This window comes from Limulus polyphemus, unplaced genomic scaffold (assembly GCF_000517525.1).
Source record: "Limulus polyphemus unplaced genomic scaffold, Limulus_polyphemus-2.1.2 Scaffold3346, whole genome shotgun sequence".
Taxonomy (NCBI): Eukaryota; Metazoa; Arthropoda; class Merostomata; order Xiphosura; family Limulidae; genus Limulus; species Limulus polyphemus.
Window position 1 is genome coordinate 19,149 of NW_013668956.1, and position 16,753 is coordinate 35,901.

General features: G+C 34.8%; 1 protein-coding gene across 1 annotated transcript in view; it reads left to right on the forward strand.

The window, feature by feature from the left end:
* Nucleotides 1-16,753, forward strand: part of LOC111088216 (putative leucine-rich repeat-containing protein DDB_G0290503) — a gene marked incomplete at its 5' end in the record, with an annotated part of 40,639 nt that overhangs the window by 16,899 nt on the left and 6,987 nt on the right. The window contains 3 exons of the mRNA XM_022397625.1: nucleotides 76-171; nucleotides 2,015-2,158; nucleotides 2,773-2,854. Of these exons, the coding sequence (XP_022253333.1) occupies nucleotides 76-171; nucleotides 2,015-2,158; nucleotides 2,773-2,854 (322 nt within the window). The remainder of the gene's footprint in view (nucleotides 1-75; nucleotides 172-2,014; nucleotides 2,159-2,772; nucleotides 2,855-16,753) is intronic.

The following is a 16,753-nucleotide window of genomic DNA, read 5'->3' on the forward strand; positions in this document are numbered from 1 at the left end:
TTTGATTATTTTCTTTATTAATCATTTTCAGCAAGAAGACATTCACCTTGCTCAGTCTTTATTAATCATTTTCAGCAAGAAGACATTCACCTTGCTCAGTCTTTCGTTGCCGAAGGAAACTACGAAAAAGCCAAAGATTGCTGTTTGAAGGCACTGGATAAATTCAATGAAGTAAGTTTATTTTATATATTAGTTTCGAAAATCATTTTATGTACAAATTTCTTTAAATACATCTGAAAGCGTTTGCCGTTTGTGTGTATTTTTGTTGTTGTTGTTGTCGCGCAAAGCTACATAATAGGCTATCTGTTGTCTGTCCACTGCAGGAAACTGAACCCTGGATTTTAGTGTTGTAAGTCCGTAAACTTACTGCTGACTCATCGGTGAACATCTGAAACCAATGTTACGTTCTTATAGTACAGAAACACACACGTATATATGTTATGTCAACCAAATATACTTGTTTTATACATAATACACATATTCAAGTGGTTGAATATATTAAACTAAAACGGTTTTTGAGCCTCACCACGTCATCGTATGGAATAGCATGATTGCCCGTTTTATTCTTCAGTTACTTCAGGTATGGCCCCCCAGTGGCACAGCGGTATGTCTGCGGACTTACAACGCTAGATTTCGGGTTTCGATACCCGTGGTGGGCAGAGCACACATAGCCTATTGTGTAGCTTTGTGCTTAATTACAAACAAACTAACTAACTTCATGTATGTAACAGTTTAACGGGAGGTTTGACTGGAAGTCTTATCGTACTGAACCCACACTCCACAAAGACAGCATTTCTTTGTGGTACAAAGGGTCCAGCATATCAAACAGATAGTAAACGGATTTCACCATGATCTTTGTATCTACTCTCCTGGTCCTTAACTTACTCCTTAGGCAGTATGCAGCAATGATTGTGAATCTCTTAGAAAAAGTTTCGCAGTATACCGTGATCCATTTTTGGAAATTGTTTCAACCATTGATCAGTACAAAATGGCACGAGACTTGTTACACGTTCTAAGTTACACATACGGTTTGCCGAGTGTCACCACATATTGCTATTTTTCTCTCGGCTATGTCTCGTTCATACAGACAGTCGGTCTTCCTTTTCTGGATATGTCGTGGAAACATTTTGTGTACGCGTGATTTGTGTCGCTTTTCTAGATGGAAATCCTTCTTGATTATGTTCCGTGGTGTTGTCTAGGGCACGTAGACGATTTATTCCATCAATCTATCGTGGATTACAGGACTTCGCACCTTACTTAAAACCGTACTTATCGCAGATCTCTTTCCAACGCCATCAAATAAAAAATTCTAAGTCAAAGATCAAACTCATCTTTATGATCTGAGTGTATGAATATTTTTACGTCAGATAGGGCTGTTGTGCACCCTTACCCAAAACGATCAGTTTTCATTGGCATCATACTATCTACAAAACGCCAATATCAAAATGTTGTTCCACCGCTACTATATTTCTATGATTGTAAAGTGAGTCGTTGATTTGCTTGTTCAAAATTGTTTTCATATGACGTACTCAACAATGTTTGTTCATCTATCGGAGTTATATCTTACGCTCATAACAGGTTGAAAAAACCCAAAGCCTTTCAAACTGTGATCTACAAATGTTGTGAAGCACGTGTCTAATTTTTAGTAGATTTAAGTATTAAATTTTTCAGCTTTAAGTAAATATCTGGAATTAAGTTACAAAGTATTTGAACGTTTCTGATGCTTTAGGATTTGTGTTATCTTTCTAGATGCTTTAAGCATGAAGTTTGTATTTTACTACTTTTTTATCTGAATGTTAAAGGGAAAGTTTTTTATTTTAACTTTTTTTACGTGTGATCTTCACTTAATTGTAGTATTCCTCGTAAATTGGTCAACATGTAAAACCGTGTAATTCCTTTCTTAGGGTGCGTAAACTGTGTTTTTGCTTTGTAAATATGATATGCCTACTCATTCTAAGATGAACAAAATTCCCAAAATATAACGTAGGTAAAAACATGTTTTTCTGCATTTCAGAAGGACACAGACGTAGCATGTGCCCACGTTTTAGACACTCTTGGTAAAATTTGCACAAAGCTGGGGGAGTTTTGTCAAGCGTCCAGTTATTTAAACACATCGCTTCAGATCAGGGCGAAACACCAAGGGAATTTACACCCAGAAGTGAGTTCTACCCACTGAACCAAATATCGTTCTAATCATTCATTCTATACTTTAGAAATTAAATTAACAATTTTTTGATAAGGTTTAACACAATTGATGTTTTACCCTTCTAGATGAGATATTCTGTTGTTTAGAAACATTATATTTAAAGGGGTTGTATCTCAACCTACTGAAGCTCGTTTGTCCAATGTTAAACTTAAAATTCAATTTCATTATAATGAAACAACGACACTAAACCCATTTAAAAGTTACTACATCCTACAGTAATTAGTAAATAGCCTAAGGTCATCATTCAAGAACTTTATATTTTGTAAGCTGTTGAGGAGAATAGTTGTTCATATAATTGAGGATAAAATGGTCAATTGGTTCTTGGATGCCATCTTACCCTTAATTGTCTCTTGCACGAATCAAGAGAAAACTATCAACAATTACATTTTCTGAAGCCTTACCGACTACGTGTTTCTTGGTAGTTTAAAATACATTTAAATACTAGCAATTTATAGCATATTTTTCGTATAATCTCAAAGATACTTCAGTGTATGAAGTTCAAAGTTACTGTGTTCCTGACAAATTAAGCATTAATACAATGCTTGTATGTTTTGTTTTACATTAAGACAAAAAAGACCGTTCATTTAATTATGGAAAATGCTTTCCTGATGACACAGACGAACTTGCAGTCGGACGAAATTCAACAAGGTACGTGACACTGATTCATTATACACTGTGTAGGCTATATACCTTAAAATATTTTACTTATCGATGTTCTTGACAAAACAAATAAAAAAACTACTTTTTAGGCGTAAAATCATATAAAGCTTTATTCTGTGTATAAGTTCTACTGTAACCCGTATTATATATACTTGAACTTTAATAATTACTATCGTAATAATTTCGTTTTCATTTTTAAGCAATGTTAGACTCACTTTTAGTATAAATGTAAAGTTACTAAACTGTCATTCAAGTGACATTGGCGAATGTGGAAATATACAAAAGTATTTACTTTGTTGTAACTAATACGATACAAAATGATCGTTTTTAAGACGCTGTTTCGTATGGAGATTAAAATAAGTTAATTAAAAGAACATGTTTGTTGTCTGGTATGTGAAACATACGAGGCGTTTCTTTTTTTAATTTAGAAGGGTAAACTATTTCGTATTTACATGCAGTTAGTGTTCGTGTTGAATGCAAAGATGCAAAAAAATGGGCTTTGAGACCTGTTGACCTACTCTTGTACTAGTGAGACATTGTCAAGGGTCATTCCATCTTTGGTATTTCTGAATTTATTTATGGAAAGTATCACTAAAATTTATTGGACTTGCGCTAATGTTTTCTCCAGTTGTATCGGTCGTGTAAAAGTTTAGACCCTATTCACATAAGTGTATAGTACTTTATTCCTCAGTCTTATTTAAATGTTTATTTGGCATAAGGGCATAGCATGGCCTGATGTTTAGGGTGCTTGATTCGCAATCTATGGGTTGCAAGATTGAAACCCATTGCCGAAAATGCTCATTCTTTTAGCTGTTGGGGCATTATAATGTGCCAGTCTTTTCTTTAGTAAAGAGTATCCCAAAAGTTGGTGGTGAGTAGTGTTGACTAACTGCTTTCCTTCTAGCCTATCACTTCAAAATTATGGATGGCTAGTGCAGATAGTCCTCGAATAGCTTTGCGTAACATTCAACAAACAAACAGTCATTTGGCATAGACCATCTCAATGTTTAGAGAAAGTTCGATTTGATTTGTTTCAAACAATGATGTTCTGCACTACTAGTCTCTAACTTTCAACCGCTAGAGTGAAAGTAACTAGTCAACAGCAACACCAACTTTTCACTACTCTAATTCAATATTGGGACTCGTATAATACACCCACAGCCTTAAAGCGCAGAGCGTTATCTTTCGGCAGTGGGCCTCGAACCACGGACTCCCGGATCTGCAGTCCAGCTTATTTACTTAGTTGTAATTAGTACAACACAAAATGATACATTTGAAAACGCTATTTCATGTAATTATTATTAAAATCAATTAATTAAAAAAACTCAATTCAATAAGGTCATTATTGAATTTAACTCTATCATTCATTTCCCGCCAAACCTCTTGTTAGTGAGGACTGGCATAGCCAGGTGATTAGGGTGCTCGACTCGCAATCTGCGGGTCGCTGGTTCGAATCCCCGTCACACCAAACATGCTCGCCCTTTCAGCCGTGGGGACGTTATAATGTGACGGTCAATCACATTATTCGTTGGCAAAAGAGTAGCCCAAGAGTTGGTGGTGGGTGGTGATGACTAGCTGCCTTCCCTCTAGTCTTACACTGCTAAATTAGGGACGGCTAGCGCAGATAGCCCTCGTGTAGCTTTGCACGAAATCCATAACAAACAAACAAACAAACTCTTGTTCGTGTGGTTACTATTCCAACCTGTAGGAAACCAATGTATCTGAGAATACCAAATTCGTTTATATTCGATTATTTATTAATGATACTCAGTTGTCCCACAGTGGCACAGCGGTATGTCTGCGGACTTACAACGCTAGAATCCGGGTTTCGATACCCGTGGTGGGCAGAACACAGATAGCCAATTGTGTAGCTTTGTGCTTAGTTACAAACAAAAAAACAAAGATACTTAGTTAGGTTTCAACTAAGTTTCAAAACAATCTGCTCACTCTCGTCTGCTAAGTGAGGTATCAAACTTTATCAGTTCAAACAGTTAACTTGTACAACAAATTTGATAACTGTCCCATTCCCCATCTAGTTACGTTTATGAAGTAAGGTTTCAGAGTCAAAAAGTGTACAATGTAAGTTGCATTGAATTATTAAAGATACTTTGTTCCGGATATATTGAAAGTATATAAATAGATGTTATAGATCGTATATATAGTATTTCCAACCATAATAAAAGTTCAGGAAGCATACATTTATTCTATGAAGTTAGTTTTTTTTAATAACTCTTGAAAAAAAATATATATTGAAAAATATGAATAACAATTGCAAACATACAAGTTTACAGAAACACTTCTGTTTGAGATTTTTCACACCTAAAGGATTAGGCAACTTGGGTAATGATAAGAGCTGTATGTTTGTCATATTATGTGAAGAATGTTTTTCTTATTTATACAAGCAAATAATAAAAATTATTTCTTGAATAATTAGAATCAGAAAGAGGTGGTGATATATGTCGTTTGTTATTATTTCAATAGATGTTATTCTTCTTCCCTTTTTTTTCTTTTTTTACCAATAGATGTCTTTCCTTGTGCTTTCCTTTCACCCAGTCCGCACTCGGTGAAGACAGTGAGAGAAATATCGCCTTTTTTAGCAGTTTTCCTTTTTCTTTACTTTGGTCTGATTTTCTACTGCTTGAAGTACATTTTATTTTCGTAAATATCTTAAATATTTTATAAAACTGTTGGTGTTTTATGATTAACTTTAATTTTTGATAAGCTTAATCAACTGTGTGATTAGATCTATCTTACTAAAACATTCCTGAGTTTTAACACAAGTTATTAAAACTGCTAACAAACTCGTGTAGGTACATGGGAGGAGTTATTGGAAAGCTAAAGTTCCCTTCTTTGATTCTATTATCAGTCTAAGCCTCACAGGTAACTAAACTATACTTTCAGGTTAATTACAATCCATAAGTGTCATAAATTCATGTCATCCAGTGGTCAGCGCTAAGTTTACGGACTTAAAATTAAAACGCTAAACTACCACTTAGATTTCCCTCGGTGAACACAGTGCCGATCGTCTATTGTGTAACTTTACGCTAAACAACAACTTAAATTTATTTGAAATTTAAGAAAAGCATAGTTAATATAATACATGATAATTTAACTTGCGAATCCTTGCTTCAAAATTTAATTTAAGGATTCTCTTACAATGAGATTCATTCTGTACTTTTCTTGCTGGTAGCATGTTTATCTTATCGTATTAATTTCTTTTAGCGGGCATTTTTTTAGATAGAACATAGTAGAGTATTAAATAAAATTAAGTCATTTCTGATTCCACGACTATACATTTCAGAAAAAAACTTGCGTCCTCTGTTTTCATTTCTATAAAATGGGTTTAAATTGTTGACACGTGAAAAGAAAATACATTCGCTGAAACGGATTTCGCTCTCCTTTTAAACTTTGAATTAATTGTCGCAAAGTCTAATCACAGATATATACTTTAAACTACTAACCCGTTGCCTGCACAATTGTTATTTTTGCCTAATTTTAATAATAAGTATTGAAATATGTTTTATTCAACTGAAAAATTTAGCTTTGTTGTAAGTTAAATTTTACAAAATAAAGGACTTAAATAATTTAAAATGACACTTGTGTAAAACATATTATCAATTAATTAATTAAAAGGAGTACAACATTAAAATAATTACACAATAAATAGCTATTACAAAATAGACTTGTCCAAAAAAGAGTACATATGTTTTGATGTTCTGTGACATTATCTTCTGAATAGACCACCGAAAGATATGTACATTCTTTTTATGGCAAGTCCCTGTTTTAAAAACTATTTATTGTGTAATGATTTTAAAGTTGTATTTCTTTTAATTGTATATAAGTAACTGACTTACTCAAATATTTATGTTTCTTGTTTCCTATCCTCTTGAAATTTGGTCAGGACTCGTTTATTCAATGGTAAGTTAATGGACATATAGTCACGGATCAATATATTTTAAAGACATTAAGAGAAAGTAATAATTTCATCCTAAAAATATAACTAAATTGTAATTTTTGCAATATTTACCCCCTGCTCTTCTCAATTTTCTGAGTTTGAATGTAGTTCAAAATTTAAGGTAACACCGAGTTTCAACCATTTAACCCAAAATATTTTCATCTGAGTTTAAACAAAGTTGGTACATAGGTTGAGTTTTTCCCGAGGAAAAACTGATTAGATTTTAGTGAACGTAGGTCCAATATATAGGACACACTGAAGGTCAACCACATAATTCGAAAAGTTTTATGATGAACAATAGAACGACGGCAACAACAACGAACATTTGACATGTGTGTGTACGGTAACAAACATTTAATTTTTGAACGTTTCGGAATGTAAATATTTCATCTTCAGTAAGCTATATTGAACAAGGTAAAATATTAGGTACAAAAGCATTCTTCAAAGACAAACTGGGAATGGTGGTGTAATCGAATGAGTGATATATGAAGGGAGTTTAGTGACGTTAGTCCTCCAGGAAATGTTTAATATGTTTTTCCATGTACTATTGTAAGTGATCTCTCACAGTGATCCTCCAAATTCTTTTTTGGGTTCTGCCAGGGGATTAAACACAAATCACATTTCCCCAAAAACATCACATTCCACAAACGGCAACATTCGTTCTTTTTTGCTTCTGTGTTTCGTTCTTTACTCACAAACCCTTCCACTCCCTTATCTCCAAAACTTCACCAAATCAATATTAGTGTAAACACTGCGTGTGTCACACTACAAATTCACTAGTCAATCAGTCTCTTGTAGAGTTACATTCATTAGAACACGGTAGTCTTTCATATGTTAGCATAAACTCTCAGAACGACCAGCAATGCACTGTTTATACTTCGTCAATGTGTGATACACACTCTGAAGAAGACGGCTACTTCCTCTTCCTTCTCTTAAACTTCCCCACCCTCTATCTCACGATTAAAAAGACGTCCTCACACCAATATCTGTCAACATTCAACATGAACCAAGCGGCGAATCACCCAATTACAGCAAAAAACAACGATTTCAGATACTTAGAAAACTCACCGAGGAACGCACAAAACATTGTCAACATGTCAAGTCGCTAGTGTATAACACAAAAAACCGAAACATACCTCAATCTTTCGCATTAAAATCACCAATCACAATAGGAGCACATGACCAAAACCTCTACAACAAGTGGCAACAGATCCTGTAAAACACCTCTTTAGAACTCATGAATATCACTAAAATCTTCTCTCAAAATTCTGTCGATATTCTAGATAAAGAAATTTCCCACTATAATCGCCTGTGCAACTCTTCACTGAAGAAAAAGAAGTACAAAATCTTACAAAGAGAACAAAAACAATAACGAAAATCAGTCTCCTATCAATAAAACTAAATCAAACAGCTTCTAACAGCATTCTTTCGAATCCTCTTCTTTATGATAAAGAAACTACCATGCATAACGCAGTCTACCAGAAGCTATCAAAATCCCTTTACCTCACTATGAACAGCATAAAAAATGTTTGAAAAAACTTCATCCTTTAATACAGCTTCTCAAACTAACAAATCTGTTAAAAATAACAGTGACCTCATAAAACGAATAGATAACGATGAATACTCCTTGTTAATCTTTCAGATGTAACTCATTCTGAAGCACAAATCAATTTTCTTAGTAAAGGTCTCAACTTCTACCCAAATAACAGCTATGTTAATTAGCCCGAACTTCTTTCTGACTTTAATGAACTCTCCAGAAGACTAAGACTTCGCGGATTTTTTCAAACAAACTCCACCCTACTAAAAATCAACATACACCAGACTTTAAAGAAAAACCTTTATGGACACTTCCACCAAGCAGAGAACCACACTTAGAGAATTATAGTAAAGCAGTAGAAAATGACATAAAAGAAACCTTTAAAATCTTCCAAGCAATGTCTGTTTGTTTGTTTGTTTTGATTTTTGCGTAAAGCTACACGCGGGCTATCTGCGCTAGCCGTCCCTAATTTAGCAGTGTAAGACTAGAGGGAAGGCAACTAGCCATTACCACCCACCGCCAGTTCTTAAGCTACTCTTTTACCAACGATTGGAATTGACCATCACATTATAACGTCCCCAGAGCTGAAAGGGCGAGCATGCTTGATGGGACGGGGATTCGAACCCGCGACCTTAACACGTGGCCATGCCGGGCCTCAAGCAATGTCATAATAATATTAATAAAAATGAAAGAAATTCTTTAAACAATCTTAAATCGAATAACAATAACATAATATAACCAGAAGACAAGGGTGGAGCTGTTGTTGTTCTTACAATGATGACTATATCACGGAAGCTAACCGGCAACTAGAGGACAATAATTTCTACACGAAACTCTCACATGATCCTACAACTCAGTTTATGAAGACCATAACTGATGAACTCAAAGAACGTCTCCAAAACAATAGAATAAATAGAGAAACATTTCAGTATTTGATGCCCAGACAATAGGCAGATTTTATCTCTTGTCAAAAATACACAAACCAAACAAACCTGGCCGACCCATAATTTCTAATATAAACATGGCTGCTGAAAAGCTGTCCACTTTTGTTGACCAACACATAAAATGTTTTCCCTATACCCTCCATTCTTACATAAAGGATACTACTTAGTTTCTTAATACCATAGAAGATATTAATACTAACGGACATTTACCACCTAACAGTCTTCTTTGCACGATTGCTGTTTCTTTCCTTTACACAAATATTCCACATGATGAAGGACTAGAAACTCTAATTCCTCATTAAACCTTTCTAACTAATCAGAAAGTCCTCATTAAACCACTCTAATACCCTCCTTAACCTTTCTAACCCATCAAAATATCAAACAGTAACTGATATTGCCAGCCTGGTTTTAACTCTGAATAACTTCAAATTCAATAACGAACATTACCTTTAGGTTAACGGTGTTGCAATGGGTACCAAAATGGCTCCCAATTATGCCACTATATTTATGGGTCATATTGAAAACCAGCTTTTACAACTAAGCCCTGTAAAACCTCATACATAGATGACATATTTTTCATTTGGACAGCCGGTCTTAAATCACTTAAAGAATTTATCTTGTATGCAAACACCTTTCACAAAACAATCAAGTTTACCTTTGATTTCTCGCCTACCCAAATTAATTTTATTGACGTCACTGTCTTTACAAATTACTGAATTTTACACACAGACATGAACAAAAAACCTACAGACGGACCACAATACCTTCACTATAAAAACTGTTACCTTCTCACACTAAACGAAACATTACCTACAGTCAAGCTCTTAGAATAAAGAAAATGTGCTCAGATGAAACAGACTACGGAAAACACCCAAGGATGTAAAACAGACCATGTTACAAAGAGGATATAAAGATACCGAAATCGACAGACAGATCGCAAAGTCTAACAACACTCAGTGGAAAAACATCATAAATCAGAGCAATACTAAACTTTCAAATAGAATTACTCTTATTATTATTTAAACTCCTACAACTTAACGACCACCTTAAACACATATTTCCTGAAGTTCCCGTTGTCTCCTTCCGAAAAAGCAGAACTCTAAAAGATATCCTTATTCACACAAAAGTAAATTACATCCCACCAAAAAATGGTTGTCATCCATGCAATAAATCCCGTTATCAGACCTGCAAGTTCATAAAAACCACTGACTCATTTTCTGACAAGTACAAACAAAAAAACTTTAAAATTTCCAAAGAAATCACTTGTGGAACACAAAACACTATTTACTCTATACAGTGTAAAAAATGGAATTACCAATATGTAGGACATACAGAAACAACTCTTAGAGAACGTTTCAACAATCATAAATCTTCTATTAACACAGAAAAAGATCTCCCTGTTGCTCAACACTTTAACCAACCCTGTCATTCCATTAACGATGTTACTCTCATCGGCACTGAAACAGGATTCAGAACTAAAGTGCCCCCCAGTGGCACAGCGGTATGTCTGCGAACTTACAAGGCTAGAATCCGGGTTTCGATACCCGTGGTGGGCAGAACACAGCTAGCCCTTGTGTAGCTTTGTGCATAATTAAAAGCAAACAAAAAAACAAACAAAACTAAAGCTGATAGAAATAAAAGAAGCTTATTGGATTGCTAATCTAAACACTTTTCGACCTTTTAGAATCAATTTAGATCCTGGAATCAGTGATCACTGATCATTGGTTTTATCTCACTGCTAAATTAGGGACGGCTAGCGCAGATAGCCCTCGTGTAGCTTTGCGCGAAATTCGAATCAAACACATTGTATTTTAACGCGCGGGGTGAAGAGAAACAAAAGTTTCTGAACATTCCGGGTTGTCTTTCAGGCCCCAAACTCCCTTTGAGGCTTGAAAGATCTTAAACCTAAATTACTTTCATGGATTGGATGGACCACCATTCCTAATTTGGCCCTGAAGAAGAAAGGTCCACCTTTCGAAAGCGCTCGGGTTATAGGGTTTTTATCATTTTGTATCTGACATCATGAATAATTAATATAGTCTGAGTAATAAATTTTAGTGGACTGCATTTTATTTTTTCCACTTTTTGTTTGAGAACGAAAGAATATAAAGGTGTGAATACATTATATATACATATATACGCTTCGCTAAGCATTCTATAGCCAGAAAGACTACACCGGGTTTGATTTGCTTCGTTTCGGATGTTTGTGCAAAACTACACAAGGGCTAGCACAGACAGCCCTTTTCTAATTTTGAACTAATAGAGTAGAAGGAAGTCAAGTAGTCAACTGCACTCACCGCCAACTCTTGGGCTACTCTAATCGACTATTAGAATTGGATTTGACCGCCATTCTTATAGCACGCACACGGCCCTAAAATGCGGAGCGTGATTTTTTACGGAAACGGGAGGCGAACCACAGATTCTCGGATCCACAGTCCAGTACCCTAACTACTAAGCCACGGATACACTGGGTGTCGCTCTCCTTCATCGACTCAAGTTTATTTATGAGAATCGTGGCATGGGTTTCGATACTTAATGTGATGTAATATCGTGTTTTAACTTGACGAAAGTTAATATTCCTTATAACCTGAACTTGTTTAAGGAACAGATTGCAAATATCTTCAAGAAGTTAAAAACGACCCAGAAGTTCGAGCGCTTTTAGAGGATAATGTCATTTTCAGTATCAGTAACATTCTTCGTGAGTTCATGTGCTATTTATCGGAAATGTCTCAATGCTTTTACGTAACGAAATAGCTACAATATATTTTTTCTGAGATAATGTATTTATACATGAAAGGCTCATAATTTATTGAAATATGGTAACGTTTGCAAAAATAAAATAAAAGTATTTTCAAACACTTTACAACAGAAGATGTTTGTCAGATTTTGAAATAGAACCCAATTAAAAAATTTATAATGGCTGTAGAAAACATAGTGATATATTATGGGATACCAGCAGATTTTGGTATAATCGTATACGATATGTACATAGAAAGCATTCTGATGTCTTAAGCACAGTTCAAATATATAGAAGCTAACTAGAAATAAAAATCGTGTTATTAAATGTCATTGTGTTTGATCTGCTATTTTATATTTTGGTTTCAAATGAGAAAGGCAGATGTCTTTTGACTATCATCTCAATGTATGTATAATATTTTCTTCACCATATACATTACTTTTACATGAAATTTTTTAGCCTTAATAATAAGTAACTATTTCATCTATAAGTTAATTAGCTTAATATAAAGATAAATTCAGTTTTTCTTAACTAACAAAGAAATTGTAGTAGCCATATTTAACAACGAAACGTATATTACGCGTTTCATTCAAATTCATTTAAAATGTGTTCAAAATACCAATCCAGAACTTCAGAGGGATTAATACAGGAAGAAAGATTTGAAGATGGATCATATCCATTAGGTTATCTTATGTGATGTAAGATTAAACTATTAAAAGAACATTGTTTGTTGTTATGGAAACTTGAAGTGTCGTGTAACATACAGTGAGTTGATAGTTTATGTGGAACTAAGCTGTGCCAACGTGAAACGATGTCAGAAAGAAAGATATAAATTTCAAAATATTAATAAAAAGTCAGACTATATTTAATACTCGTTGTCATAATTGTCATCTTAAACAATCACGTGTGTGTAATTGCTAATCATTTGTTGTTTCTATTGTTATTACTAGTTTATTCACTAATAAACAGTTGGTTTTTACCACATGTTTGCCTCCCCAGTGGCACAGCAGTATGTCTTCGGACTTAAAACGCTAGAAACCGGGTTCCGATACCCGTGGTGAGCAGAGCACAGATATCCCATTGTGTAGCTTTGTGCTTAATTACAAACAAATCCATAACAAACAAACCACATGTTTCTGCTTTTAGTAGTTTATTTCCTTTTTCAAGTAATTCCTTTGCACTAACTACAACTGTATTGCGTTACTTATTCTCAAAACAGTTCTGACCCTAAGCTATTTGCATATTTTCTGTATGTTTTCGTAGAGACCTTTGAAAAAGTGTGTATGGTTGAGTGTCAATAATTTCATCCTGCATATTATCGGCGTTTGCCTCCTTTACTTCTTCTGTTTCTGATTTTCAGGTTATCTATTGTCAAGGTTGTTGTAATGTGTTATCCTCATTCTTTTAAGCATATTCCGTTTAAGAGCTTATATGTTTCTGTTTCAATTGTGAACTGTTTTGCAAGATGCTGTCCGCTCAGTTCAATTGAATAGTATGACAGGTGATTCGTAGGGGATGAAAGAGAGTTCCTCTACCGATGTTACCAATGGGCTTATTGTTGTGTACTGACCTATTGGTTCCCCATCTTTACTTTTCCTAGTTACATCATATGGTACTTCAATAGATACCTTCAATGGATGCCGTTTATGCCTTTCTAGTACAAAGGAGGCCAATAATCTGCTAGTAATGTTGTTCTGAATTTGATATAGGGGCTTCTCTTGAGAGCTTGTCAATTCGACTTTACTCCTGCGTGACCTGATGCATACATCCAGATGATGGTCTTATCATGCAGTTTTTTTTTTTGCTTTGTTCTATCCATCTAGAAACCAACCGCTCTGAATTTTACGGTGAACTACCCGAGTCAGTGACAAATATTATGTTGGCGGTGCTGTGTATTATGTTTGCTGTGTACTTGTGGTTCATTGCCTTTAGAAATCTGAAGGAGAGCTTACTTTATGGCTTTAAGCTCCATCCTTGTGCTGCTTATGGGAAGCTTAAAAGCTCCATCGGCTTTATATAATGTTGAAATTATCAATGCTTAAACAATTCTCTTGCTATGTACGAACTATCTGTGGCTATGATGAAAGGTGCCTGTCTACCATGGTCTTTAAATAGGTACTGACAGGATTTTCTGCTTCACCCTTTGCCCAATCTTTATATCTTCTGCCTAAGCTGATTACCACAGATATCAGAAATGCCAGATATTTATTATACATGGGGTAATTGAGAGCTGGTGGTGACTGGGTGTCTGATTTATGAAAGGCGGTTGTATGTATGGTGTTAACACTGCAAAGCCTTAGAGAATAACTTTTCACATATTATGGTGTCTTGTCCTGATAAAACTCGTGCTCATGAAGGAATCTGGCAGAGTTTTTGAAGAAAAATAAAAAAATAGGGAACAGGGTTGAATTAGAGGTATTCAATCTAAGTAAAATAGTTAAAAAAGGAAGGTTTATAGAAATGTTTTAAATTATTTAAAACGCCCTAAGAACTAGAGGTAATTCAGCAGCACAAATTAGATATTATATATAATAATATAAGTGATAATAAAGGTAAAACAATTAAAGAAATAAGTTGAAGTTAGAGCTAGAAATAAAGACATCAAAAACATACTGCGATGATCAAACATATTTTGGTGTATGCCACCTCTAATCTTACTATTGAACATCTCAGTTCTAGAAACTGAACATATTTCTTCACCAACACCATTGAAAATAGTGAATACAGCATATCTTCCCTTGATGAGACACAAGCTAGTTTTCACAATTCTACTACATATCTTTAGATCTTAATATAATGATCAAGTTATTTTATCATTTCCCAGCAGTTGTGCTCTTTGTGCATTTTATTCACGAGTGTAATACACACACACGAACAAATTAATATGCAATGTATGCAACACCACACACATAATCAAACACGTTCAATACTATACACATAATATACCGTGTATGTTTACAGCGTTCAACAAACTACCTAATGGTTACCATAGCAGCCTATGCTACCATTCCTGTTGAACAGCTGCACTACCCATCATTGTAGCACTATCTATGAACTGGTAAGCTCGACTTTCTCTTGGCATCATGAAACATGTGACCATATACAGAATTTAGTAAACTAAGGTTTTTAAGCTACAATTCATCCAACTTGGATCAACATTACTGTTCAGCACAATATGCACACTTATATTAAAGCAGACTTAGTACAAAATTCAACTATAAAATACATACATTGTCCTAAAAACCACAAACACCAGTAGCTGAACTATTACCATACTGCAGGCACATACCAAAGCCATGCCCAATTTCCCACTCGAATTTTCACTGTCCTATTGTAACATCTACTTTATGGTGGCCTTACCCAGTTTCCAATGTAGAAATTAACGTGTAACTTCTAACAAAACATCAACGACTCCACATATTCAAATGGATCCTGTAATATATTTGAACTGGGATAAAAATACATCATATTTACTGAGAATTGTGTTTATTAGCCAAACATTAGTAGTTTGGCGAACAACCAGTATTTTATTGTACCATATTCCATCATAACATACGGCAGATGTTTGTCACAGCCAGTGCAGTCAGGATTAATACATTTTACAAGTATATCCTCGCCTGTCTATAGTACTCATTTCATTGGATCATCAGACTGAGTGAATTGTACATTTTTACCATACCTCAAAAATAAATGGATGTTAAAATTAATTTCTTGGTTCAAGTATGTTCGGCATCATGGTATCCATTGTTCAGCGAGCACATTAGTAGCAATTTGATTGTTTGTTTTGAATTTCGCGCAAAGCTACACGAGGGCTATCTGCGCTAGCCGTCCTTAATTTAGCAGTATAAGACTAGAAGGAAGGTAGCTAGTCATCACCACCCACTACCAACTATTGGGCTACTCTTTTACCAATGAATAGTAGGATTGACCATCACATTATAACGCCCCCACGGCTGAAAGGGCGAGCATGTTGGTGGGACGGGGATTCGAACTCGCGACCCACAGATTGCGGGTCGAGCTCCCTAACCACCTGGCCATGCCGAGCCATTAAGAATAGTAAAGCGGAAATCTTAACACGGTGATATGACAGATATTGTGTGATTGACAAATTATTTCATACTGTTCTATATTTTCACTCATAAATTCTTAGAATTGTTAAGATTAATCTAAGTTGTCTAATCTCAAAGAGTTTGTACAATTTACTTACATTGCTGTTAAGTTAGTATGATGTGTCTAAAGTTTAAATCTGCTTTAATTACCCGGGCCCGGGTAAAGTAGGATTAAAGAAAAGGGAAATCATTTACACCACTGTTTTCCGATAGAACATGTGCATCTCAAGCAACATTCGTAGAAAAAATCACATTCACTTACTTCTAATGATTATCCTAGGCTAAACACCAAATTGGGGAATGTGAATACCATGTTAAGTTCTTACACAACTTCTAACATTTATAAACATGGCCCTACTGTCGGTAATAAGTGTATCTCAGATAAATCACACAAATCAGGGGAAGTCCCGCCACATTCTTACACAGAAATATGCTAGATCTTCATTTTTTATTTTATAGTTCATATTTTTTTTTTATTCTTTGTTATTTTCAATGATTCACTCATGTCATTGGCTCTAATATTAAATGGTTGAGTCAATAATGACTGTTTTCCCTACAATATCTTATATTGCGTATTTTGTACATGCTCTGCTATGGCCGAATTT